The sequence below is a fragment of the Dufourea novaeangliae genome, unplaced genomic scaffold, assembly GCF_001272555.1.
Source record: "Dufourea novaeangliae isolate 0120121106 unplaced genomic scaffold, ASM127255v1 scaffold163, whole genome shotgun sequence".
Classification (NCBI taxonomy): domain Eukaryota; kingdom Metazoa; phylum Arthropoda; class Insecta; order Hymenoptera; family Halictidae; genus Dufourea; species Dufourea novaeangliae.
This window is the reverse complement of record NW_015374034.1, coordinates 1-25877: the sequence shown is the minus strand read 5'-3', so window position 1 is coordinate 25877 and position 25877 is coordinate 1. Positions and strand designations below refer to the sequence as shown.

General features: G+C 42.0%; 3 protein-coding genes across 3 annotated transcripts; 1 reads left to right on the top strand and 2 right to left on the bottom strand.

The window, feature by feature from the left end:
• Positions 1–16792: 16792 nt before the first annotated feature.
• On the bottom strand, positions 16793–19481 carry LOC107189509 (CXXC-type zinc finger protein 1-like). Its single transcript, XM_015578052.1, has 6 exons — positions 19312–19481; positions 18936–19057; positions 18780–18870; positions 18487–18710; positions 17845–18421; positions 16793–17772 (listed from the first exon to the last, which is right to left on the bottom strand). The coding sequence occupies exons 1-6, from the start codon at positions 19339–19341 to the stop codon at positions 17257–17259; spliced, it is 1560 nt and encodes a 519-aa protein (XP_015433538.1). The 5' UTR covers positions 19342–19481; the 3' UTR covers positions 16793–17256.
• Positions 19482–20021: 540 nt separating this feature from the next.
• LOC107189452 (NADH dehydrogenase [ubiquinone] 1 alpha subcomplex subunit 8) lies at positions 20022–21298 on the top strand. Its single transcript, XM_015577987.1, has 3 exons — positions 20022–20251; positions 20596–20771; positions 21064–21298. Exons 1-3 carry the CDS (start codon positions 20123–20125, stop codon positions 21296–21298), a joined length of 540 nt encoding a protein of 179 aa, XP_015433473.1. The 5' UTR covers positions 20022–20122.
• On the bottom strand, positions 21193–25395 carry LOC107189510 (alpha-1,3-mannosyl-glycoprotein 2-beta-N-acetylglucosaminyltransferase). Its single transcript, XM_015578053.1, has 11 exons — positions 25129–25395; positions 24729–24855; positions 24441–24546; positions 24197–24351; positions 23883–24113; positions 23672–23810; positions 23357–23585; positions 23178–23282; positions 22998–23088; positions 22756–22926; positions 21193–22656 (listed from the first exon to the last, which is right to left on the bottom strand). Exons 2-11 carry the CDS (start codon positions 24831–24833, stop codon positions 22543–22545), a joined length of 1446 nt encoding a protein of 481 aa, XP_015433539.1. The 5' UTR covers positions 24834–24855; positions 25129–25395; the 3' UTR covers positions 21193–22542.
• Positions 25396–25877: the final 482 nt, after the last annotated feature.

Here is a 25877-nt window from a genome sequence, read left to right as displayed (position 1 = left end):
TCATTTAGAGTTCTAGAGACCTGCCGATCTAAGGATCTATGGATCATGATCCGTAGATCAATGACCCACAGATCAACGATCCATAGATCTATAGATCTACAGATCAAGGCATTCAGAGATGTAGAAATCTAGGGATCTGAAAACATCTATAATTCACGAGATCTAAAGATATAAGTTTCTAGAGTTCAACAGTAGCAAGGTTCTAGAAAAATATCTTAATCTGTAAATTCTCGAATTCTCCAGAAGTATATTTCTCTAGCATTTAGTCTTCGACTGTCACTAGAATTCTAGAGTGAATGAGATCCTAGATCACGGGTTTTTGAAGGGATATTCAGTTCCCTGCGTGTCGATCAGCTCGAAGCATTACCAGGGCGCCGGGAACGTGCGCGTGCGCGCGCGAAATCGCTTGATCGTTTGACGAGAAATCGACGGAAAAACACGTTGCTTGCGAGAGCCATTCACATCGGCACGCTGCACTCGCACGCTCGGTTAACTTTCGTGCTCTCTCCACAGTTCACCCTCTCCTCATCCCTCCTCCAGCTTCTTCGTCACTTTTGAAAAGCGACGATCAAAGCTTGCGCGCCCGCCGCTTGATTCAGCGTCCCGACGAGCACCGATTCTCGTCGGGAACGAGAGGGTTTCCCTCGAAATCGTTCGACAATTGAGAAACGAAGGCTTTCCTGCTCCTCTTCAAAGGCAGAACAATCATCCCCCGTCTGCCAACGGATATTGATCGATTACCCTCGAGTGGATACCTATCTACAGGGTGTCCCATTGATCAGTAACATTTGTATTGTTCAAACTGTTCTACTGCTGCTCTCAAAGAAACAACGAAACCTGATAGATCCTAACAGGCGTAGCTTTCTTCTCTAAGATAATATCGATCATCGATTAATTTCGATGACACACGGGTCGACTTCAATGAAACCCCTTGGTGTATCGAGAGCTTTTTCAATCAGCTTGGAGAGTACAGGAGGGCCTCCATTCACCCTTCGCTTCTCTCTATGTTTCTCTAGCGATTCTTCAACCCCTTTCTCTCTCTTCATCTGTTACTCTCTCTCTCTCTCTCTCTCTCTCTCTCTGTTTCTCTTTCTCTGTTCACTTAATGCCTGTTCTGGGTGAATTCTCGCCGTACGATCGACACGACTCCTCTTGAACAAGATTTGTTGTATCCTTTGGAGAAGATCGATCTCTCTCCTGTGATCCATAGTTTGGATCACGTCGATTATATCGTCAGGTACTTCAGAATCCGCAGTGGTGATTTATGATTATATGTTGATCAATCAAAGAAACCTTTCGAACTAATAGATAGTCTTAAATGATCTATCACCCTATAGATCCTAGATCATTGATTCGTATACACACACACACACATATATACACTGTTTAAAATTCTTGACACTAAAATTCTATTCATCTGCCACCAAAAATTTCAATCGTAGATCAGGAATGATCTTGTAGACAATAATGTGTCGTTCGTCGCGAGGGGAACTTCCCCCAGAACACCACCTGGGTGTCGACCAGTGAGCCGCTCAAAGAGAAAACGAGAATTTACGAGGACCAAAAAAAATAAAATAAAATAAAAAGTATGTGAGCAACAAGCGTCGTCTGTCCGGGAGTTGTTTTATAGTTGATCAAGCAGAGCGCATCGCGCGGTGTGTAGCGTGCATGTAAACCGGATATTCTCGGCCGTTGTAAAGTGTCTGACCCGTCACACAGCCTGGTTTAGATGCAACCTCTCCGCCAAGAGACTCATCGATGTAAGTATATTCCCTTGATGTGTTTTCTGTCAGACCCTGATTTAAAAAAACAAAAAGAATTCCATTAAAAAAAAGAAAAAAAGAAACGGATTCGTGAAGGAACGCGCGACACAGAACTTTCCTGCCACAACAACCGTGTGTGAGGAAATGCAAGAAAGGAAGGAAGAAAAACAAGAGACAGAGAGATCTTTCGTTTGTGAAAGAACAAAAAGAAAAAAAGATCGAAGTAGAACGGTTAAACTCAAAGCAGAAGAGTGAAACCGTGTTTTGTGCGTCTACGTGAATCCATTTCCTTTTTTTTTTTCACCATATCCGGGGTACCATTGTTGGCTGATGATCGATAGCGCAATGTTCGTCGAGTTACGTGATCCGCCATTAATTGCATGCCAGTTATTTGCAGTCTCTGTCACGCTCTCTATTTTACAGCTCACCTTTACCAACGCAACCATGTGTTGTTATTATTATATGCGTGGTGCTCTCCTGTTTTCTTTTCGATTCCAGCGTGATCGTTCGCCGGCTGACTCGGAAGTAGATGGTCTATGTAGAGCTTGAAAAATATGTGTTTATGGAGAGAAAAGAATGTTCTATTCATGAAAGAAAAAAAAAAAGAAATTCAAACTAAATATTGTGTCGCGACTCTAGGGAAAAAAGTGGCGTATTTTTTATTCAAGTACTGTAATAAATGTTGAACCGAATGGCACAAATGTTCAGTATAAATGGCAGTAATAATTTGGCACAAAATTTCAGTAATTCCCGAGACCAAGAGGTGTGGAACACACTTTTTCCCCCATCAGAGTTTTCTCGTGTGAGTGTTATATAGTTCCCTGTACATTTTCGCTCCAGAAGGACCATCTTCTTGCGAGGTGACACTGTGAGAGACATGGGCATACATACAGCAAAGTATATACTACTTTGTTAATTAGACAGAAATTGAGTATCCAATTTAACCCTTTCGTTCCCACTGTTGCCATAAATTAAATTACAAAATACAATATTAGTGTCACGCATTTTTTCATATAATAATTTTCTTCTAGTAGTTTGTATAGATGGTATACCGCATAAAATCTAAAACATTATTTGTCCTCTGTCACCTTCATTCGTTGGAATTCAATTGTCGAGCATTGTTGCAAATAACAATAGAAACATTCGAAAATTTTAATTTCTTCCGTATATTTCAAGTGTGTTTATCGAACAAAGGTAAGAAAAAATTGGGTTATATTATGTATAATAACATTATAATGGGAATTATTACATATACAACCGTGATAAAGGTAAAAAAGTTGCCAAACGGAATTTGTAAATAATTATATTGTAATAAAAATATTTTAATTTTTAAATAATTTTGGGAATGAAAGGGTTAATAATGCAAAAGATTTGATTTTTACAGATAATATTTATTTATCCCCAATAAGAAGGACGATTCTGGGGAATCTAAATCTGATTTTGAGATCGTGTTTTTATCAGGACGGATGCCCATGTCTGTTTCTCGATCAGCAGCTGACCTCATATTCGACCGTAGCCTTGGTACACAACCCATCAGACGCGTTGCCAATCAAAGATCGCACACGATGGCTTCTGTTTTTTTTTTTTTTTTAAATGATAGCGTAACATTTTAATCAAGAAGAAACCGTGTTGCGTGCTTTGTGAAGCGGAAGCTTCTCGACACGTTTCCGTCAAGAATGATGATATTATGATAGATCACGGAGATTTATCTCGTTTCAAGATCTTTCATTTTTCTTTTTTTTTTCTCACCTTGTTTCGGTCAGCGAGAAGCTTCACAGCGAAAGCCTCGCATATCCGCTTGCTGCATCGAGAATCGATGATTCCGCCGGAAGCTGAGGGATCCCTCCGACTTCCGGTGGTGTTGTGCATGTGGTGTTGCGTGAGCATCGCGAGCATAATTCGAGGCGGTGACGTCGCTCGATCGAGAGAAATCGGTATATACAAGATTATTTAAAATTATGAAAAAGAAAAGAAGGTATAAAGGTTCCTTTTCTCACAAGGTGTTGATAATCCAAAAGTGGGATAATCCAACGATTAAGAAAAACAAAATTCCTAACGCGTCCCATTTGCGTTTTTAAATCTTCAGTGAACATTTTCAATATTCTATCAATTCTGAACACTGGTCCTATACTTTTGGCTGGTAGAGTGTACAGTTTAATTGGCAATCAGACCACGTTTCTTCAAATTCCTCTTTTTGGTTTTTCTAATCGTAGATTAATGAATGGAGAACCATGAGAGTCTAGAGTCGATCGACACGACGTTGCTCCCTCGAGTTCAGTGTCTCTTAACTATCCGCCTCCGCTGCGCGCGCAGGGTGCCGAAGTCCCCTGCTAGTTCTTCTAGTAATTCGTGTGGCCGCTGCTTTCTGTCTCTTTATACATACACATAATTATATATATATTTACATGGTTGTCCCCTAATCTGTTCGTAGGTTGATTATCGTATCCCCTAAAGATTCACTGAAAAATTAGAAGAACAAGAATTATCAACCCTTTGCACTCCAGTAACATACACAGATTGGGAAAGCACAACCTGTTCGTTTCTTACTTAATCTGATAGTTCCTATTCAGTTAGGATCAAAGAGTCTCGGGGTGCAAAGGGTTGAATATTCCCCAATTTGTAAAAGAAAAAAAAACAAAATTGAGCTGTCCAGGCTAGAGAGGGGATAGAGGATCAACCTCGTTAAATGGATAAAAAAAAGAAACGGTACTATCTCTCCTCCAAAGCGTGTGTGTTGCCTATAAGCAAACACCACCAAAAACAACCGATAGGGAAGAGATTCCGTGCTTCCGTGCCACATTCATACGCTGACACTCTGATTTCCGGTTTACAGATCCGCGTAGTGAACGCATTTCGGCAGGGCCTAGACGCGCGCTACACGAGCGAGCACAGCAGCACTACCTTGGCGGAAGTACTGAGAAAGCAGTCGTCCTTGAACAAACGGCTCTCGCAGACGAGCAGCATCGAGTACGCCGACAACAACCCGGACGAGCTGACCATACCCGAGATCGACGTCGAGAGGCTCTCGAGTCACAGTCACACCGAGACCGCCGTTTAGAATGGGCTGGGGAGGGAGGGGGGGACTAACAATATGTGGGCAAAAGAACAAAAGAAACGAACATAAAGAGGATGGTCGTCCAGAGCAAGCAATCAGCAATCAGCAGCATCGATAGCAACAGCCACGGTCACGTCGCTGTGTGTGTGTGTTACTTTGTCCGATCACCTCCGAACGATGTAATTCGATTAATCTCTCTCTCTCTCCCCCTCTATACCTCCCTCTTTCTCTCTCCTGAACCTTGTATTCACGTGGCCGAGACGCGCTCGATCGAAGAGAAGAGAAAACGAGATCCGCGCCGCGTTAAAAGAGTGCTCGATCGAGATTAGAGGGGCGATTATCGATAAAGTTAGGGCGAATAGAAACGATTGTAACGCGTTAATTCTAATGAAATCATTCTGAATCTATTTGTTTTTATTTGAATTTATTGCAGACTATATATTAGTGTATTTCGGATGTAATATTGTTCTTTTACCGCAAAGAATATGTATGTTTAGATGTATATTGTAAATTATATATGTAAGTCTAACAAGCACGTCGAGATTTCTCAAGATTGTATCGTTGAAAAATATTAAAATGTTCCATTCATGTTTTATCGATGCAAAATTGTATATCAGTATTTGATTTAATCTTTTTGTACTTTCTTATAAAAATTTGCCTATACGCTCTCATTTATATCCATGAACACTTTGATATTTTTTAACGATACAATCTCGAGAAAAATACACGTCTGTGTTATATTTACAATATATATTTTATACTATATATATACGTATAAATACGATATTACCAATATATCGTTAAGTATCAATAAGATATCGATAACCGATAATCGCAACTCTCGACTCAAGAACGAGAGAAAGAATAAAAATGGGGGATCATCGTGTTGTTCCCCTGTATACCTAGTCGAGCGAACGATCGTGACGCGAGTATATATAAATTATATACTGTCTTTCTTTCTCTTCTTCTCCTGGGTCTAAGGTAAGGACCGTGTGACGACGATGACCCGGTATCTCGGTGTGTGTGTGTTTGTGTGTGTGCGTGTGTGCGCGCGTATGTATGTATGTGTGTGTGTGATCACGAATAAGATATACAGGTGATCGTCGATCCTTGTCCCCGTACTCTCGCGACACGATGATGATGGACGTATACCCAGGAGCATATCTTGACGATGACCCACACGAGACTTATCGTCTCGCGGACCTTCAGTCGATCCGTGCGAAACACCAATTGTACATTGTAATGCTGCGTGTCCACGCCGAGAGCAACCAGGTGTCGCGGAGGAAGGTCACCATGCACCTCTTCTTCACACAGACAGACGGCCTGGGTGGTCCACTTGGGAGTACAGTAGACTTTTAGCTACCCTCGAATGATGTACTACTACTTTCTCTCTCTACCCCTTTCTCAAGTGGACACGTAGCATAAGAATACCAAAGTAACGCACCACTGCCTTCCCTCTGTTCAATTGTTACTTATGTTTTTTCCTTTGTCTCGTCTATTCGTTTTACCCCCTATTTTGTCTTTTTTGTTAACCGTTGCATCGCATTGGAATTTATCGGAGGAGAGAGCGGGGGAAGATTCATGTGTGTTCCACGCATCCTCATTAGGTCAGTGCTGTCCCCCCATTTGTATATTGTGCGCGCACACACGGGGCTAGTATGTGTGAGTGGGTGTGTGTGTGTGTGTGTGTGTGTGTGTGTGGGGAAGCAAATTGTGTAATGACGTTTTATTTATTTATTTTTTTAAACCGCGCCCATGGGAACACAGAATACACACAGACGGGGGTGGTGGTTTGTTGAACCTTTGAGACAGCACTGGTCCTAGCTTCTTTACTCCGCCCCTTCATCGATATCTCTTTAGAATCCCCCCTCCTCCTTGTTCTTCTGTGTCTTCTCCAGTTACCTCGCACAAGATCACCTTTCCCCCACACTCTATCTTCTATCTGCCTCGCTCCTTCTCTATCCTCCCCCCCCCTCTCTCTCTCTTCCTCGCTCTTTCTCGCGTGACTTAAGGATGATCTAGTCACTAGTTTGTATCGCTAAATACTTCCGTGAATATACTCAGCCCTGGGGGTGCCTTACCGAAAACAAAGTTTAATGGAAGAAACGAAAAAAAAAACGTCTTAACGAATTACGAGAGTGTGCGCATTGTTTTTTAGCCTTACTTCGTCGCGTGTCGAAAACGAGGAGGGTGTTCTCGATGGACGAGAATGATTGAGGACAAAAGGAACGTTGTTGTTGTTGTTGTTGTTGTTGTCGAGCTAGTGAAATCGGAATAACGTGGGGGTGGGGTAGGGGAGCTCTGTATACACGTGTTCCAGCCGATGTTTTTTTCGGTCGCCGCCGTGGACCTTTTTTCTCGCGACTCCCGGGGAAGGAGGAGAAGGAGGGGGTTGTTTCGAGGTCGTGTATTTATTGATTTCGATTGGCGAGAAGACACGCGTGGTCTGTAAAAAGAGAGGTTACACACGGAAAACCGTTATATGCCACCGACATTGCCATTAATTACGCTTAAATCGATACGAAGATCCTGATAGTAAAGACGTAATCACGCCACGGTACGAAAAAAGAAAAAAAAAACACTCGCATGTACTTTTAGTAATAAATATATAGCTACGATCTACCCAACTGGAATTGGTGAAAAACACCAACCTGCTGTTCTTTTCGACGAGACATCCTGTTGTCACAAAGAGGGTATTCCCTCCTTATAATCGCGCGCAGTAACTGCAAAGAGAGATAAGTGGACGACGACATTATTCAGGCTTGCTTCTGTCTTGGGTCCCTCTTGGCCGTACATACCATTGCCCTTCCCTCTATTGTTCCTTCGCTCCGCCCCGACCGTTCCCCCCTCTCTCACGCGCACCAATGGCAAGACTGAAGCTGGGCCCGCCCCCCGGGGGCGTGGTTAGGAATCTGCGACCGCGATTGTACGGGGAGAATACCGTGTGTTTTGTACACGCTTCTATTCCTTCTTTTGTTTTAATTTTGTGAACCCTGACACCGAGTGTAAACACGAGGGAAAACGTTCGTTTTGTCCCCCCGTTCGCGTGTGGCTGTACTGTAATTATTCTCAGGACCTATCGATTTCAATATATACGTATATATATATATAGAATCGGGAACCGAGAGAGTCGGCGCCGAAACGAATCGAAAAACGTGTCTTTGCTGTGTACACAGTGTGCTGTTCGATCAGGCGTTCGCGATTTCCACGATTGTGCTCTAACAACAGGACGCACTCGCATTAATGCACACACAAACACACACACACACACACATACCCATACACGAAACACAGAGAGGCGAAATATAATAATCGTGCACGACGTCGCCAGAGAGAGGACAGTGCTTCGTCGAGGAGGGAACAGAGGCAGGCAGAGCGTTAATTGTTTTATTGTGTGCGGTATATTTTACAATACAGCGGACTCTAACTATATTGCCACGCGAGGCACTTCCCCTTCATACGTACTTTCGAGCACATATATTCGCTCTCCCCATCGATTCAATTCAAAAAACCTACTAATAAATATTCTATGACGATAGAACTTAGCATGGAGGGGGCTCTGAATTCATTGCCACTTTACTCTCCTACAGCCCCGACCATGGCAATATAGTTAAAGTTCACTGTACCTGCTTTCTGCGCCCGACAATTGTTCGGTGTTGTGTTCGGTTAAGAAATCTGCTCGCCCCTCGGAGGAAACGTCTCCTGTGAAGCGTATACATAGTGTATCCCCGTCTCCGTTAAAGGTACGTTTCCACACGATAGTAAAAGTCGTCGACGGCCGAAGTTATTATAAATTGCGCACGATTCTCGTACAGAGGGCAGTACGCGGCCAGAAAAAAAAAATCAAATCACCACGACGCGTGTTTTCCAAGTCTCCATGAAGTCAGTAGCTGATTTTAAACCACGAATCTAGTAAAGTAGCTTGCCCTACGTCGTGTTTGTGTTCACTCAAAAGTGGCTGCTACATGTAAAAACCAATTGAAATGATTCGAAAACAATGATGGGAAAAAAGAAAAAAGAACTTGGCTATCCACAGGGGGGAGACGAAAGGATCGGTATCCGAAATTTCGATCGAAAAATCACGGAAGCTCGCGTATATTTATATATATAAAAACGTTCGTTCACGCGGACATAAACAATCTTTCTCGTAGGTCCGTAAACAAGACAAAAAAAAACACATGTATAGGACTTAGTTTGAACAGGCTTTAAGAGGCCTATTTAATGCACCGTATTTCTAGTCTTAAGCACTCTGTATGCCTTACACTGCCAGTTATAAAGACGCCGCGCTGTTCTTATGGTTACCCTCGCCGGTACGCACGTTGTTACACGTACTGTGTATGTATTATACGCATTACAACGACGCGATCATCGTCGTCGCCGTCTCGACGACCGTTGTCCACGCTGTCGTCACGATACCACCTTATATTTGGTCATCCTTATCGTCTACATCGTCAGTCACACATACATACACACTCTCTTCTTCCCCAGTCTAGACATTCTCTGTCTACATTGGAATGTCTATGTCTTTTGTTCGGGGATAATATAATTGACTGTCCAGGGTCACTGATCATCTGTTCACAGCACTGTATAGGAAATAGTTAGGGAATAGACCTAGAAATGTCCGATCTCTCTTCTTACGCATTAAACGTTCTCTTGCGATGTCATTCTCGTATTCTGTTAGTGTAAATTTGTACTTCGAAGAATATTGTACTTGTTTTGGGTCAAGCTAACCTAACCAGAAATGATACAGTGAAATAGTCGAGGAAGTGACCACGAACAGTCAATTTCATCAAGTAATAATTCTCCTTTTTTTTTCTTTTTAGTTGTCTCCTCGACGTCCCACACCACCTTCATCCTCTTGCTTCTCCGAAGAATACACATCCAGGCACACATAAGTACACTCTCACTCTCGTTCACTCCCTTTCTCTGTCTTTCTCTCGCTCAGTTTCGTTCTACCTGTACGATGATCTCTGTTTGTCCGTTTTAGTTGGTGCTCAGAAACTTGCACAAAAGGTACCAAAAAAAAAAGAAAATAAAGAATAGGAAAGACAACGGAATCGTAACCATACACGACCGCTACTAATTTCACGCAGGCTTTGATAGACACGGTTGCGTCTCGCGAGTGGTGAAGGAAAGGTGGAGAGAACGAATTAAATTATAAAGGGGTAAAAGAATATATGAAGAAAAAAAAATGACATGTGTACGATCGCGGCCAATTCACGAATGGACAAAAATTGAGAGATCTGACAAACGTACACGTGTTACACGCACAGTTTGATGGATAGGGGTGTAGGGGAGGAGCTTAGGTTACCATTCTGCCGCGTTACGATGTGTCATTGGCCACAACTCACCGCAGGGGACGTTTTCTTTTGCCCCAGTCGGGCAGACTCCTCCCACCGACTCCAGCCCCGATCGATCAGACTTTACACGCACGTACACACAGAATACAAAGGACACAAGACACACACAAACGTTAAAGATATCTTGCTGTTATCATCGAAGTCTTCGCATGCTCGGTACCGTCGTTATCTCACCCGACATCGTATCATCCACGTAGTACCATTTTACGTTACGGTCTCTTTCTTTTCGTTGCCCACCGTCGAGATTAATCGCGCTGAGATCATCCAATGATGGGCTCGCCACACAGTGTGAAGTCGAGCAAAAAGCCGAGAAACGAAAAGGTCAAAAGGGAAAAAAGAAATTATGTAATATAATCGACTCGTCTCAGACACATACATACATACACACACCTCCCGTCTCTAACTCGATTAAGAAGCTTCTAACTTTTTACGCTCCGGTTGTTCTTACTCTGTACTTCTATATTTAAACGCATTTCGCGACTACTTAAGAATTGTGTAGATTATAATCTGTGCTGGGAAGGAGGAGCAGACCAGAGGGCGGGAATGAGGATGGAAAAAAAGAAAAGAGGGACAGATAAAACTCAGAGGGGAGAATTGCTTGGAGGATTGAGAACGATAAAGGAGCCCGATGTTTTTTTTTTCGTGTGAGTTGTGCGATCGCGTGGAAGAACCAAGTAGGGGCAGATAGGGACACGCCTCTCCGGCGATTTGTGGGGAGGAACGGTCAGTCGCCCCGCCCAAGACGTGGGCGGAGGATATCCGCGAGACATGACCCTCCGGTGGTGGGCGGGGCTTCAGAGAGAAGTATAAATACACTATCCTTGTATGTACTTCACGAGGATCGTCACTGGTGCTGTGAAGATCCTGTCCATCCGCTGATCCAACGGGGATTTGTCTGTGTTCACCCTTCTTCGTTAGCGTTTTTCGACGTTGCCGTGACGCAAGAAGCAAGCCCAGTGACACGAAGACGGGAGGAGGAACTGAATTGAGATAAAGAAGAAAGAAACGAAAGGACAGTGAGAGAAGAATCAATCGTTCTCGTGCATATAACGTCGTTCTCGTGCTTCGAACTGATCGTGGATCCCGATACGTGATCAAGAACCGTCTTCACCTAACAAAATGTACATATATATATATATACACATGTATATATATATACATAAACCTCGAGCCTTTAATTGACTAGCGATCGCAGGGTTCCTTTCACGCTACTACGGCGGCCATCTTTAAATAATTAAATTCCTGGCACAGCGGGAGTTGGAAACGATCCACGGGTCCGGGGGGCGGTTCCCAAAGTGTGGTTCGCGTGTGTGGGTCCGCTCTCTAGGACTTCTGGTCGATAACTCGGTTTTTTTTTAAATCGATACTTCATCGCGAAACACCCCACCGACCATCACTCTGTCGAAACTCTGCCTCGCGAGGTGATCTTTTCCAATACCTTGATGATCGTTTCCTTGTGAAAGGAACCTCCGTCGATCGACCGAGCTCACCCCGTCTCGACGTCTGTTTTCCCTTTCGAAAAAACGAGGAAAGCAGGGGAGCTCGAGTAGCCACAACGACAACACTGTATATCCTTGTAAAGTAAACCTTATCGTTGTACAAGAAAATCGAAGGGAGGGTGCCTCCTCGTATCCGAACCGACGTGCTCCCCCACCCCTCGTCGTCATGTTGAAAAACGGTTGCCATCTTGGAACCGTCGTCGGTGTTTTCCGCCGTTGATCTTGCGGGGATATTAATCCTCCCGGTGGAACGACCAAGATGGATCGTCCCGCGCGAATCCTGTACATTCCGTCTCGCAGAATCGAGCCTTTGACGATCGTTCCAAGATGGCGGACTCCACTGGAAGGATCGATATCCCTCGTGTAGGACGATCTCACGGCGGACAGAAATCTCCAAGACCTTTCTCTCTCTCTCTCTCTCTCTCTCTCTCTCTCTACTCTCTCGTTAGGTGAGAAATTCTCGAATGATCTGACGATGTAAAAGAGGAAACGCAATTTCTGTCCGTCCGTCCGTTCCCCGATCTTATCGCAGAACCGAAACACGCCCCACTGCCCGCGATATATACCGAGCGTATCGGCCCGCGATCTCTTTGATTTGTTGCGTAATGCGCGCGCCTTGACGTACTTCGTGCCTCGACCCCGTCTGTCTCTCCAGCTTATTCTGTCTATCTCTGTTCGTTCTCGCGGCCGAGAAAATGATTCAAATAGTTCACGGTACCACGCGTCGACACCAACGTCGACAGCGCTCGCGCCGTATCCTGTACCGTAAGCAATAAAAAAGACGTAACGGAGGAACGAGCAGAGACGGTAGAACGCTTGTGTGTCCGTGTGTGTGTGTATGTATGTGTGTGTAAGAGAGAGAGAGAGAGAGAGAGGGGGCGACAAGTCGCGTGGAGGAGAGGCAATTCTGCAATATATATATATATATATATATATATATATATGTATATATATATATGTATCTCCTAATGCTGGATCGATCGTCGCGTGCTCGAGGCCGGAAAAGACGAATTTAATTGTTATTCTTCATCTTGGCAATCGATGATCAATTGTAACCGCGCGGGAGCCGATGATCTAGAACGGGTGAACGTGCAGAAGGGTTAGGGGATCACTCGCGGTAGCTTTATCTCTACATTTAGTCGATTTCCACTCGTGTTTAAACGAGAAGATATGTTCACACGGATCTATCGAGTAAAACTCTATATTTTACACACCTCTGGGCGACTACGCCGCGATATCTACGTGTTCCCGCGAACGTTTGTCTGTCTCTTGTCCACCGGTTGCCAGAAATGACCCTCGTCGAACCAAATTTTTGTAGAGTTCAGGTGTCTTGACAGACCATGCGCGCCCTGTACACCGTGTGACGATTAATGGTGCTAATCCGCGGCGATGTAATTAAGCATGTACACGCAAATATATACGTAATAATATAAATATATACATGTGTACAAAATTTATATATTTATGTTATTATGTATATATATATTTGTATTAAGTTGTTATGTATATATTTATTTCTATAATAACGTCGCCGCGGATTAATACAGTGGACTCTAACTATATTGCCACTGAACATTTTGCCACGTGAGGCATTTCCCTTTCACACGTACTTTCGAGCACGCAAATTCACTCTCCCACCACGTTGCGTACGCCGGCGCACCAGCTTTTGCGCAGGCGCTGAGGCCGGGGCTATAGAACTTAGCACGGAGGGGGCTCTGAACATATTGCCATTTTACTCCCCTACAGCCTGGACCATGGCAATATAGTTAAAATCCACTGTACCAATAACGGCGACACGATGTGCAGATCGCAGCACATGGTCTGTCTACGCGAGACAAGATCTCCACAACATTCGTGTAATTTCTGACAATTGTGGCAGAGTGAGTCTTGTTCATTCTTTTTTTTTTTGTTAACGAGGGTACGGTGCGAGATTAAGGTCGGAGACGATGGTGTCGAGAGAGAAAAAGAGAGAGAGAGAGAGAGAAATACTGGTTTCCTGTAAAAAAAAGCATTCACCACCTGTCTGCTCGACACCACTGTTTTGCATTGGTTACATTTATTCTCGTCACCGATCCTCGAGAGCATGGGCATAGAGAGAGAGAGAGAGAGAGAGCGGTTTCCTTAAGTAGAGAGTATTATATTGGGTATGCGATAAAACGAGATGGATTCACGTTTTTCGAAAGACTAAGTACTCTCGTGTTTGATTATGATTCAGAACGAAATCGAGATGAAAGGGGGAGAAGTTTGTCCGAGGCTCGTTTTCCGATCGATGTGTACATGCGCGCGCGTCGAACCCGCGATCTATAGATTAGAAGTAGAGAGTGCGCCAGGGTGTCCCAGGATATTTCCGGCCAGAGCAGAGAGCCTGTCCTATGATCGAGAATGAATATTGACGAGTTATAACAAACAAACAAACAAAAAAAAAAACTGTATTTAAAAAGAAAAAAGAACGTTCCAATAAAATCGTCGAGTGTGCAGGAAACTCAATCGACTCTCCGTGGACCGTCTCTGGACAATTGATCATTTTAGGACACCGCTGTGTTGCTTCCATCGTGTGCCATTCATCACGCCTCTTTTGTTACACAACTGGACTGCGGAATTTTATTGCAAATTCAACACTGATACGCGAAGATTAAAATCGAAACGGAACTTTGAGTCCTGTATCAGAAGCTTCGCCACGTTAATAAGAATTCCCTAAAAACTGTTTTGACCCTTTTCGAAAAAAATTTAAATATTTCCCACCTACTTTGAATATCACTTCTCTAAGTAACTGATCAACGATATTTAACTTTATCGAAAGCCTTCATTTCATTTCGTTTACTAGAAATGCACAAACTTCCGGAGTCTAGTCGCGCGAATATGTCTAACAAGAGACATCATTTCATGGGTTTTATTTTCCTGTTCGCCGGAAGATCCTGAGGCACGCGGCGCCATTTCTACCTACAGTGAATTATCGTTGAATGTTCGGACGATCCACTGAGTGTTCAAACGTCATCCCCACCACTGGAGGCTTGACTGGTTCCACAGACCCCTCCCCAGTGGCGGGGATGACGTCTGAACATTCAGTGCCCAAGATCCTTTGAACACTCATCGACGATTCACGGTATTCTCTTCAAATCGCTCATACGTCCACGCCACGCCCGTCTCGGCCGCAACGGTAATCGGTCGGTCAGCTATGTAAAAAATATACCCCGTGTCCAACCCCTCTGACCGTTCATTTATTCGCGGGACGGATTCGACGATCGATCCGTTAACCGTCAAAATCGAAAGACACGGAGGGAGAACTCACACCACTTTGCGGTTGGGACCAAGTCTCGACGGTCGTCACGAGTAACTAGAGATAAAACGAAAAAAAAAATCCCTTACACAGGAAAGCAAAGCTAATAATATTAATTAGTAAACGGACAAAAAGAAAACCGATCGGGGCAAGAAAATGGCGAACGTGAATATCCGCCATCGGGACACGCGTGTACGTCGGGTTGCATCACGAAGAGTCTTGGGCGTCGTTTCGAGCGATTCGTCTATTTCCAAAGAGAATAATGGAATTTTCGGCGAGATACATACCCAGATAGTACAAGATGCTTAATGACGCCTTGAAGACGACTTAGAGGCGTCTTAGACCTAAAACAGCCGTAAAGTGGGCGTCTTTAAGGCGTCATGTGCTATCTGGGTATATGTATAGGGGCGTACGCAAAGACCTCGGGACGATTTCGTATCAGCGGGGTTGTTTCGCCGCGCTACCAGTCGTCATTCTCTTCACACCACGAGTAGTGGTTTCATTGTTCCACTTTATTCTCTAGCGCTTGTTACGACGGACGTGCTTCTTGCGCGCGTGGCGGAACCACCACCGTGCTGGCGGAAAAGTCGGTCTCAGAGGATCCTCCGGTGGTCGTGATTCCGAGCCGTTCGTTTTGAAAGCGGTATATATGTAAGAGAAAAAAATGGATAATGTGGTTGCCACGGTTACAAACAGATTCGAATAAATTACCGACGACGAAGAAGAAAAAGTAAACGTTACACCATTTTCAAAATAAACGGCTCCGTTTATCGATTACACTCGATCACGCGGGGCATCGAAAGCGCTGCGCGTGCTTCGTATGTGTGTGCGAGTGTGTGTATGAGTCAGTCACATGGTGAACCTCTTTTTCTGAGGAGGCGGTTGAACCGAAACCGGAGTGAAGATGACGGAACATTTTGTGTTCTCTGTGCAACACCGAGGATATCGATAATCGTGGGGCCGGAAGTGAGGGGGGAGATGGTGATGGACACTGAGAGGAACCGGACGAACCTTCCGTCTCCGACTGAAACCAAGAGGAAGAGGATAGGAGAAGAAGAAGCTAGAGTTACACAGATTGTTTTGGTTTTCTTTTCCTTTTTTTTTTTTGCAAAACGTATTTGAGCGCAACACATGGCAACCACTAATATATTAAGCTAGTTATTTATAGAGAAAGTTTGACCCGAACGTTTTGGGGGGTATTCGAGTTTAATTCCATTTTGTCCGTTGGGCTTTACGCCAGTACTGACGCCGAGAGGAAGGTGAGAACGGGCGTTTTGATTCTCACAGTTTGCATCAAAGACATACATATACACCGCGAACAGCAAGAGGAAAGGTACGGCACATATAAATATGTATATGCATATATATGTATATGTATTATGTAATACGTGTGCGTGTGTAAATGAAGAAAATGAGAAGTGCATGTACATATATATGTGTGTGTGTATCATGTATGTATGTATGTACACCGTAACAGTATACATATGTATGTATGTATATATATATATAAACTGGAGAGTTGTACTGTGCCAGAATATGTAATATCCTGTGTTACAATTGGAACATTGTTGTAATTCAGAAGTATTTTGAGAGAATATCCTTTCTAGCGACGAGTCGGAACTTAACCGGTTAAAATTAAGCAAGTAATATATTTATTGAAGTTAAAAGTGTGGTAAATTTTAGAAACGTTGGAATTATGTTTCATATAAAGAGTTAATTGATTTGTTTCACATGTGCAATCATATAATGTGAAATGATATATTGTGAACACTAAAAATAGGTAATGGACAAATTATATTATGAATTTGAATTTACAAAAGTTTAATTGAACGTTATAAATAAAGAGAAATACACAATTATACAGAGTCGGGCTGGGACGATTCTTGCTGCACGCTAGATTTCTGGACATCATCGAGTGCCCTTACGATCTCAAGTCACTGTCGAAATCAAAGTAACGTAGCTATTTTTCGTGAAACGAGTCTTTTTTAATCGATACCATTTTCACCAGTCTTCTTTCCTCGTTAATCTATCAGTATATACTCCATTCATAAACTTCATTTAAACTTTCCCCACCAAGTATAGAAATCAGGTCATCCTCTTGTCTACACTAATTTGATTTCATTTCTACAATTCATCGAGACAGTTGGCTATTATACAAAATTCACTGAGATCCAGGAACAGTTCATGGTTACTGTTACTGTTACACTGTACAATATCATCAATACACTGAACACGTCACGGAGTATGTTAAAAAGTTTCCAAGTACCCTTGAATACAAGTGTCTCTGTCTCAGCAGAGCCGATCATTGTTCCACAGACTGTTCTTTTTGTAGCATGCCGTACCTACGTTGAAGTTCCTCCTCCATTGCTTCTAATTGTTCCCTGTTCTGTTCTTGGGTCATCTGTTCCATTAACTCGTGATTATACGTGGAGTGCAGCATCAAAGCCAAAACACCGGCACGTGTAGCCATATTCGAACGAATCTGCCTTTCTTGTTCCACCAATTCGTCTATCTTCAACCACTGTCTCACCCTCTCCATATCGATCTCTGCTCGTCTCAGCTTCTCCCAGACGTAATGCTTCACGCAGCTTTTTTTCGGTACGCGACAAAACTCACCGGTACTGTCAAACACATTCGTAACCAAGGGACAGCCACAGACCTCGGTTTCGCTGATCTTCGGGTCCTTGCAATGTTCCGGGCACAGAACTCGCAGTCTCTTGCAGTAAGTCCGATTCACAGGGTTGTAGAAATCACAGAACATCACCTGTCCCTCGATGCGGGTTTTGAAGATCGAACCGAACGACGCTTGGGACTCGTACTGTAAAATAATTACAATTATATAGTAGCATCTGAATCACCTTAAACGCGTAGGGGGTCATTATTCAATTACCTTGTTGAAACATTTCTCCATGTGCTTGATAGCGGTCCTAGAATGAATCTCGTGACCACAAGTGATACAGTACATGCTCATCTCCGTGTCATCGTTGTCGTCCACTTCTGCGTGTGGGTCGATAGTTGCGTGTTTCGCCCGTTCCACAATCCTGTCCAACTCCGCGTGTCTTTTATCAAGTTCCTGAAGTATTCTTCGAACGTCGTGTTGTTGCTTCCTGACAGACTCCAACGCTCTTCTGTTATTTTGCTCCGCGATGCACGGGGTCAACGACCATTCCTGTATCCGTTGCGGTAACACTTGATAAATTCGATTTGTCGCTAACTTTAATCCGCAGTCATCGGAGCAATACTTGCTACCAGGTCGCGATTGCTTCGTGCAAGCTGGCCCGTAACAGTGTCTGGGCACCTCCAGATGTTCGTTCCTCTCGTTACTGGAATCCCTCTTCCGTTTCTTGATGAACTTCGAACTCTTGTTGAAGCTTTTCGAGGGCTTCAGGGGATCGCCTAGCACGCGACAAGTTCTTTGTATACACCTAAGCTTTAATCGTACCGAAGGCCCGAACTTTTTCAAGTGTCTAATAAAGAAATAACGATCGATTAATTAGAATTCTTTTTAATTCCCAGATGCTGTTAAAAATACCTGCATGCGTCGCATTTTCCACAGTTTTCAGTTCTCAAGCAACCCGTGCATTCTCCGCAACGTTTCGACGATTTTTTTACTACGTTTGGATCATCCCAGGGTCCATCGTACTCGTACCTAAGAGCTCGTTCCTTTTCTTTGTGTTTTTTATATTTACGATCTTCTTGTTCAGTTCTTCGTGGCTTGTAACGGGTTACTAGAGTTGGATCCTCTTCTCTACAGCGCTACAAATACACCTAGTTAATATGTTTCATTCTATGAAAATCAAATTACATTATCAGAGGATATCTTACAATACAAAAGAATTGTTTTATGTGCTTAGCATCCTTCTCAGTGATATTTATACAGTCACCATGGTACCATTCTTCGCACGCATCACAACCACTAAAATTAAAATGTATCTCGGTAAATAATTACCAACTAGAAACTGAGAGAAATATATTACGCACATCATGAAGCGTGAACTATCAGAGCTTCTGCAGATACAGTAAGCTTGTCCATCTTGTTTCAATAAAGTAGCAATCTTACTTTTCCTCTCTGGTAACATAAACTGTTTGGCTATTTCCTCCTTCTGTAAAATATAATTTCATTTTTAAAGACACATCCAATATTCTGTTACATCTTACATCTTGTTATGAATCATGAATGGTTGACCTAAAGGTGGTCCCATTTAAATGTTGCAATGTAACATCAAAATTATAGACTTGAAGCCAAGTTTAACCATTTAAAGTTCCATTTTTTAAAAGTATCTTTGTATGTCTATTGATAATTCTTTTCTTCGAAAGTAATATGCATTGGAGTAGATGCCAACGATCAAATACTTACCGATAAATTCTGTTGCCTTTTATCAGCCATGGTTCCAAATGCTTAATCTGTCAATTTTGTAAAAACGTCTGTTCCACAGAAGGCCTGATTTAGCCTTATTACATCTAGAAATTCGTAATTTCAGTCACGACTGGTCACGACATAATGCGACGAAACATTCCACCGCCATCTTGAAGTGCATACTGCAAGTGCAGTAGCGCATTACTGTATCTATGAAAAAGGTTTTATATTCATAAAACATGACAACCTTACATCATATTTTTAAATTAGAATATAATTAACCAACTGCACGTATGTTTATAAAATCAACCGAGTGCCCTTGAGGGTATCCAAAATTATAGTGGCTAGATACGCATCTGAATTTTCATTAGTGCATGCGCGCTTCAATTCATCTCATGTATATTACTTATCTATGGCAGTCATTCCAGAACCATTGAAAAGGTTATTTGTACGATATTCTACTAACCGTCTCACAAATTGAATAGACTAGACCACCATCTAATCGTCATCATTTTTTTTGAGATGGAATACTTTTCCAGAAGTTCTCTATGTTGTTCAACGGTTAAATACACCGCCAATCCCCTCCTTAGTAAATACGTTACACCGATAAGAGGTCGTGGGAATCGTCTTTTTGATACGCGGCACCTGCCTCGATATCTACAGAACTGTACAATTAACGCCATTAAAGAATCATTTGTTTGTAAGTGAGTTGGTCTCGGCTGTCGAGATCGGTTTGAAACGAGGATCGTTGTATTGAAGCGGGTACATTGTCACTCTATTGTTGATCAACCGTTAACAACGCTAAAGTACTATGGTCATTACAGAGAAGACTACGCTCCCTTCGGACGAGGAATTAACAGTCCAGGAAATAAATGTTAGCTGGCCGCTTTTGCAAGCTGCCTCCTTTTATATCGGAAAGAAATGCGAATGGGACAATAATGTAAGCATTTCTCTGCTGTCGCTCCAATTCCCAAAAGTTCACTCAACGCGATACATTCAGTGCCAATTTTCTAAGCTAGAATTTCAATCAGTTACCGAAGATTACATAACGTTCTCTCAACGTGTAGAAATTGGTGGCAGTGCACCAACATTTTGAGTCTGACAATTCCCTCTATTACTCTTTCTGTTAATGTTGACCCGTAAAAGTTTCGAATCTATAGCTGACCCACTCATCAATCTACCAGTTTTCATTCCAAATAATTCATAACCTTGCACGCAAGGATAAATAGGGAGCAATAATACTCTCTTCAATGAGACTTCATTGTTGCAATCTGTGACTTCTAGGAGTTTATGCTATGTAAACAAGAGACGAAAGATCCACGTAAATGCATTCAAGAAGGGAAAAATGTAACAGCCTGTGCGTTAGGGGTATTCCAAGGTATAAAAAAACATTGCCTAGACGACTTCAATAAGTATGTGAGATGCCTGGAACGATCTTCTGGCACTTTGGATATGTCTTTGTACGTTATCTGTATCTGAGTAATCTCTTATATTTTAAGAAAGTATTATATATTAACACATTGTCGGACAATTGACTGCAATTAGTCGTGAAAAATTACTATAAACGGCCGGTGGTCTAAGAATAGATTTTCCGGAGACGGGCTGTCTGTAATGAAATATTTTTATAAACATAGACGCGACATAAGGTTTCTGAACTTTATTAAAAAGTATTTAACATTATACGCAATTATAAATATATAATAAGACTTTTGGAACATGCCAATGGTGTGTTAACAATTTGTATGCAATCAGTTGCAGGAAGACACAAGCAGCATTAGACAATTGCGTTCTAACGAACTTGAATATAGAACGACCGCCTTTTGGATACTTTTGCGAGGCGAAAGTTCACGATTCACCGAGACCAAAGCCAGAAGTATATGTTTTTATAGTCAACGCCGTACGTACAGCGGGCTTGAGGGGAATTGAAGTCACTATAATATTTGTATTTGTTCCATGGAGAATCGGGAATGTATACAAATGTACATGATTTGTGCGTTGAAAGCTGTAGAATGCTAAGAGGAAATAAATGTTACTCATTATCAGGAATGTTTCACTGAGTCGATAGGCCAAAAAGAAAAAAAAAAGAAAATTATATTTACGAAAAGAACGATGTTCACAGTCAGTCGGACAATTTTATCCGGGAATCAGATTTAATTTCAAAAATTCGATTAACAATATATGTATTCGTAATTCTATAACATTCGCAGAAGAAGTACGTGTGTTCGAAACGTTTAATTAAAGAATTTCGATTACTTGAAAATTAACTGCATCATTATCAGCATGTCTGTGTGCTTTTTATTGGTAAAACGTTCCTTCACCCCCGTTGTTTGGTAAAGAAAGCAGAAGCTTTGATCTGCTCGAAGATCAAAAAACACACCCGGTTTATTAATATTCTGATTTTCTGATCCAGGAAATTTGCACCTTCGGTTCTTCGATTATTACCCGTGAGCAATGCACACTAAATGCAGAGAGTCAATCGGAAACATTATTTCTGGACTAACAAGTCTACCTTCCTCCGTGTTTTCTACCCCATCAATTCCAATGAACGCGAATGAAAGTAAGCTGGGGAGTAAAATTAGTCCAAAAATTGCGTTTGCTTTCGAACTATGCATGTGTGATATACAATATAAACATTATGTACACAACGGTGGAATCTCGATTATTCGTGCAACTGTTGTAGATATCACCACTGTTTCGAAGTAACCAGTAGTCTTGGGAGCTAACAAAGTACGTAATCGGACAGTCTTTAAAGTGATTTTGGAAGAGGTCATTCAACAGAATGGAAGTAAAAACTGGACAGTAAATGTCCATCGTGTTTCAAATTCAAATGCACGAATAATTGAGATTCTCTGTATCAGTCCTTTTGCATCTCAATACACAGTGCTAAGCAAATATAACGTTACAGGACACTATTTTCTCTTAATCAATGGATCTTTGCCAGACACATTTCTTTTTCTATTTGTTGTGGTTAACCTGGAGACCCTACATCTGCATAGCACTGCGTGTACAAACAGAGAGTATGATTTTTGAGGCACTATGCAAATCTCTCTCGCATCGTTCAACAATACACGTTACGAATTTCGCTCACAAACTTTCTACAAGAAAAATTACAAGCGGAATAAACGTTCGCGGGAGTTCTGTTCGATCAAAATATTCACTCAGTTTCAACGAACGTTCTGGAAGCAATTAACTTGTACAGTCTAACAAATCCCTGCTGCGTCGAATCCTCTGTTAGCTCCAAGTAATGTCGTAACCGTTCCAATTTGGACTGGGTGCTAAATGTACTCTCCTCCCCTTGTAGAAAAATGTAACTACTCCTCGGTACCCAGTTCTGGGCACACCGCTCTACCAACATAAAGAAACATCTCATTTTTTACTTCGTCCATTTAGTTTCCCGACAGATTATCAACGGTCTGTTAGCTATGTTAATAAAGTGTTCGTTACCCTGAAATCATCCATTAACCCGAACTGCTTGGCAGTGTTTTTATACGCTTGACGGCTGTAATAAGGTATTCGTACTGCACCCGGTGCAACAACTTTTCCATTCTTTAATTCCGAAAAGCTGACCACTGTCGACTGATACACATCGTTGACGAAACTCATGTCGTAATTGTCCTGGAATATTCGTTTCGTTAGAGTAGATTAAAGGTAAAAAAAAGCCTAAGAAGAATTATAAATGTTCTTACTTTTGACAAATATGTTAAGTTCATATTGGTAAAGTACACGTGCTCGGTGTTCAGCTTGATGTACTTTAAGTGCCTTTCGTAGAACATCCCGCTGAAAGCAAACAGTCGGTTAAGCACAGGCATGCGTTAAAACCTACGACCAATAATAATTTCTTCTGTTGGCAATATTCCAGTACGCACTTGCTTACGCCAGCTTTCCCGAACGTTCTCGTTCTGGATATCTCTGGTCGAATGCACGCCCTATTCCGGCGTTGTTCAGGTTGTCTTATCCAGTCGTCCCAATATCTGTTACAACGTTAAATGGAGGAACGTGTACTGGAGCCCCGTTTTATGGTAGTACAGAGACATTTTGTACCTACGATTTCGGCCATTTCGGTGAAAGTTCCGTCCACAATTGACGCGTCAACATCCATCCCAGCCCAGGAAAAAAGTCTGTTCTATACAGTATATCGGCTGCATTCTCATCAACTAAACCAGCTTTCCCATTATCATTCCATGCTGACACACACCACAGAGAATTGTCGGATACTAGGAGAGGATATGTACCCAGGAAGTATTCAAAGAAATCTGGGGCTATATCCAAATCATCTGGACGAAAGTGAACGATTATTAGACAACAAACAGTTGGATACCCTCGGCGAAAAACGAAGTGATAGCAAAACTGTAGAACTTACCTTCGACTATTATCACAGTATCGTATCCAAGTTGAAAGAATACGTGATTGAGTGCCCATCCGTAATGACGCGCAATTTTAAAGTATCCTTTGAACTTCTTCTCCTTCGGCGGCACTTCGATATCCGACTGATCGGGTTGCTGTAACGAATTTGACTCTGTTAATTTTTCACAGTCCGGAATCATAAAAAACATTAGCGCAATCGTATATACTTGTATGTGCATTATTTGATCTCCATATCTGGCGATGACTTCGGCGGTCTGACGGTGTTGACAGTCTTCGGAGACGATAATTGGAAACTGTTCTATGCTGGGCCTGTGTTTTATCAGTTGATCGATACATCTTTGTACAGTAACACGATTGCAAGAAAACACCAGGACTGCTATTATTGGAGATCCGTCTAGTAGTTTTCCATGAGTAGGAACATTATGAGAAATTTTGCTCTGTTTAAAAGAGAAATTGTAAAGTCTTGAACGCGTTTCAATGGCATACTTCGAGTTACTCCAAGCAAGTTATGATACTTTACAGTACGAGTCAGATCTTCTTGCGAAGCCTGTGCATCCTTATCGTTATCCTTTGTATCCTTCTCTTCTTTCTCAGGTAGAACCTTGCCTTCGTTAATATCATTTCTATTCTTTTGCCTTTCGTCTGCACTTGCATTTGCTGCTTCTATCTCTTCTTCTGAACCAAAAAACAAACAAACAATAATTGACACACTTCATTATTTTACCAATTATATTCTTCTAAACCTTCACGCTGGAAAGACATACTTTTACGTCGCTTATCCTCTTCAATAACCTGCAAAATCTCCTGATTCAGTGCTATTTCTTGCTTCACTCTCCTTTCCAATTTACTAATCTGATGCGATACTCTAGCCTGGAAATAATAAGCTGTTGTCATTTGTAATTTTTTATTGAAGTCAAATGGATTGGAATCTTATTAATCAATTTATAGACAATGTCTGTGTTATCTGTCAGCCATTGTGTCTAATTACACTATGGAATTATCATACCCATAGTTTGTATTATAAGATCCACTTATGAATAAATAAAGCTTACTGTATCTTGTTCCTTATTGACTGGCTGATCAGAGATCAGAAAGTATGTAATCAAACCCCATAGGACAAGAGAGCCAAAAATAATGGTGACTGACTTGTTCCGCATGGCAGAACCAGTGTCACCTCATCTGTAACATGCGAACTTAATTAATCCCCAGCAGAATTTGTATTTATTCTTCTGTATCTACTAAACTGTATCACAATCATAAACACTATTTAGGACTAATCCTGCAAGACAAAGGAGTAATGAACAAAACATAGACCTTAGATATTTTCATTGAAATATACGAAGATAATATATACTATCATGTTATTTACTTTGTTGATTAAACGAACAATCGAGTGGCAAAGGCACGAGGGAAGGAATGAAATCTCTTCGTTTGTCGCATCAGGTTACCTACCATTATGCTATCCACGTAATCGCTCCTCGATTATCGCCACACGAGGACCAGCATTTTCTTGCACGTAGGCGACAATTGGCTCGTTATCTCAGTCCCTCCCAATTGACGATTCTGCGAATAGCAGAACCACCGTGGAATCTTGACACTAAACAGAACTTTATAACGAATCGTGACGTTTCACGCGCTGACACTCTCTCGCAGACTCCATTGTTGGCCCTTGCGATGAACACGGAGGAAATCTGTTCGAGAAAGAAAGCATCGTTTTCCCTCGTGAAAATAAAGCGCAGAAGATCTTGACCGAACGGTGGAGCCACGTAGTATTCACGTGTGCTGACTAGATATAGCGTGCAAAATCACCAACGGTGATTTATCACAGTGATCGCCGAATCACGATCACGGTCCTGATTTAACTTCATTCACAACCGTGATTACGATTTTTTTATCTTGAGTGAATTTGCTCACTGCGATCGTAAGTCCTTGATCTTTAAACAGAAAAACGTATTCTATATGATTTCACGATAATTACATTACTATTCGTGTTTGTAAACATCAGTAGAAAAAACAAGAAATTCTAAAAGAATGATTTGATAAGTAACATGTAGATTATAATTTGCAATCATTAATTTATTCATTATTCTTCATTGTTTCTACTTCTTCCTTCACTTTATACGATATAACCCTAATTATTGTTTTGATGTCGTTAATGTAAAATATACAAATTATGTATCGCGTGTAAAGAACTGTTAGGT

What these genes read in the sequence shown, in the direction of transcription:
- LOC107189510 (XM_015578053.1), bottom strand. Translation starts at nt 24,833, where the DNA reads ATGCGGAACAAGTCAGTCACCATTATTTTTGGCTCTCTTGTCCTATGG. An exon ending in ACTTAACATATTTGTCAAAA is followed by an intron (nt 22,927 to 22,997) that starts GTAAGAACATTT and finishes CGAATATTCCAG; the next exon opens with GACAATTACGACATGAGTTT. An exon ending in GGTTAATGGATGATTTCAGG is followed by an intron (nt 22,657 to 22,755) that starts GTAACGAACACT and finishes TTATGTTGGTAG; the next exon opens with AGCGGTGTGCCCAGAACTGG.
- LOC107189452 (XM_015577987.1), top strand. Translation starts at nt 20,123, where the DNA reads ATGGTCATTACAGAGAAGACTACGCTCCCTTCGGACGAGGAATTAACA. An exon ending in AATGCGAATGGGACAATAAT is followed by an intron (nt 20,252 to 20,595) that starts GTAAGCATTTCT and finishes TGTGACTTCTAG; the next exon opens with GAGTTTATGCTATGTAAACA. An exon ending in GGCACTTTGGATATGTCTTT is followed by an intron (nt 20,772 to 21,063) that starts GTACGTTATCTG and finishes GTATGCAATCAG; the next exon opens with TTGCAGGAAGACACAAGCAG.
- LOC107189509 (XM_015578052.1), bottom strand. Translation starts at nt 19,341, where the DNA reads ATGGCTGATAAAAGGCAACAGAATTTATCG. An exon ending in GATAGTTCACGCTTCATGAT is followed by an intron (nt 18,871 to 18,935) that starts GTGCGTAATATA and finishes TTTTAATTTTAG; the next exon opens with TGGTTGTGATGCGTGCGAAG. An exon ending in TAAAACAATTCTTTTGTATT is followed by an intron (nt 18,711 to 18,779) that starts GTAAGATATCCT and finishes GTGTATTTGTAG; the next exon opens with CGCTGTAGAGAAGAGGATCC.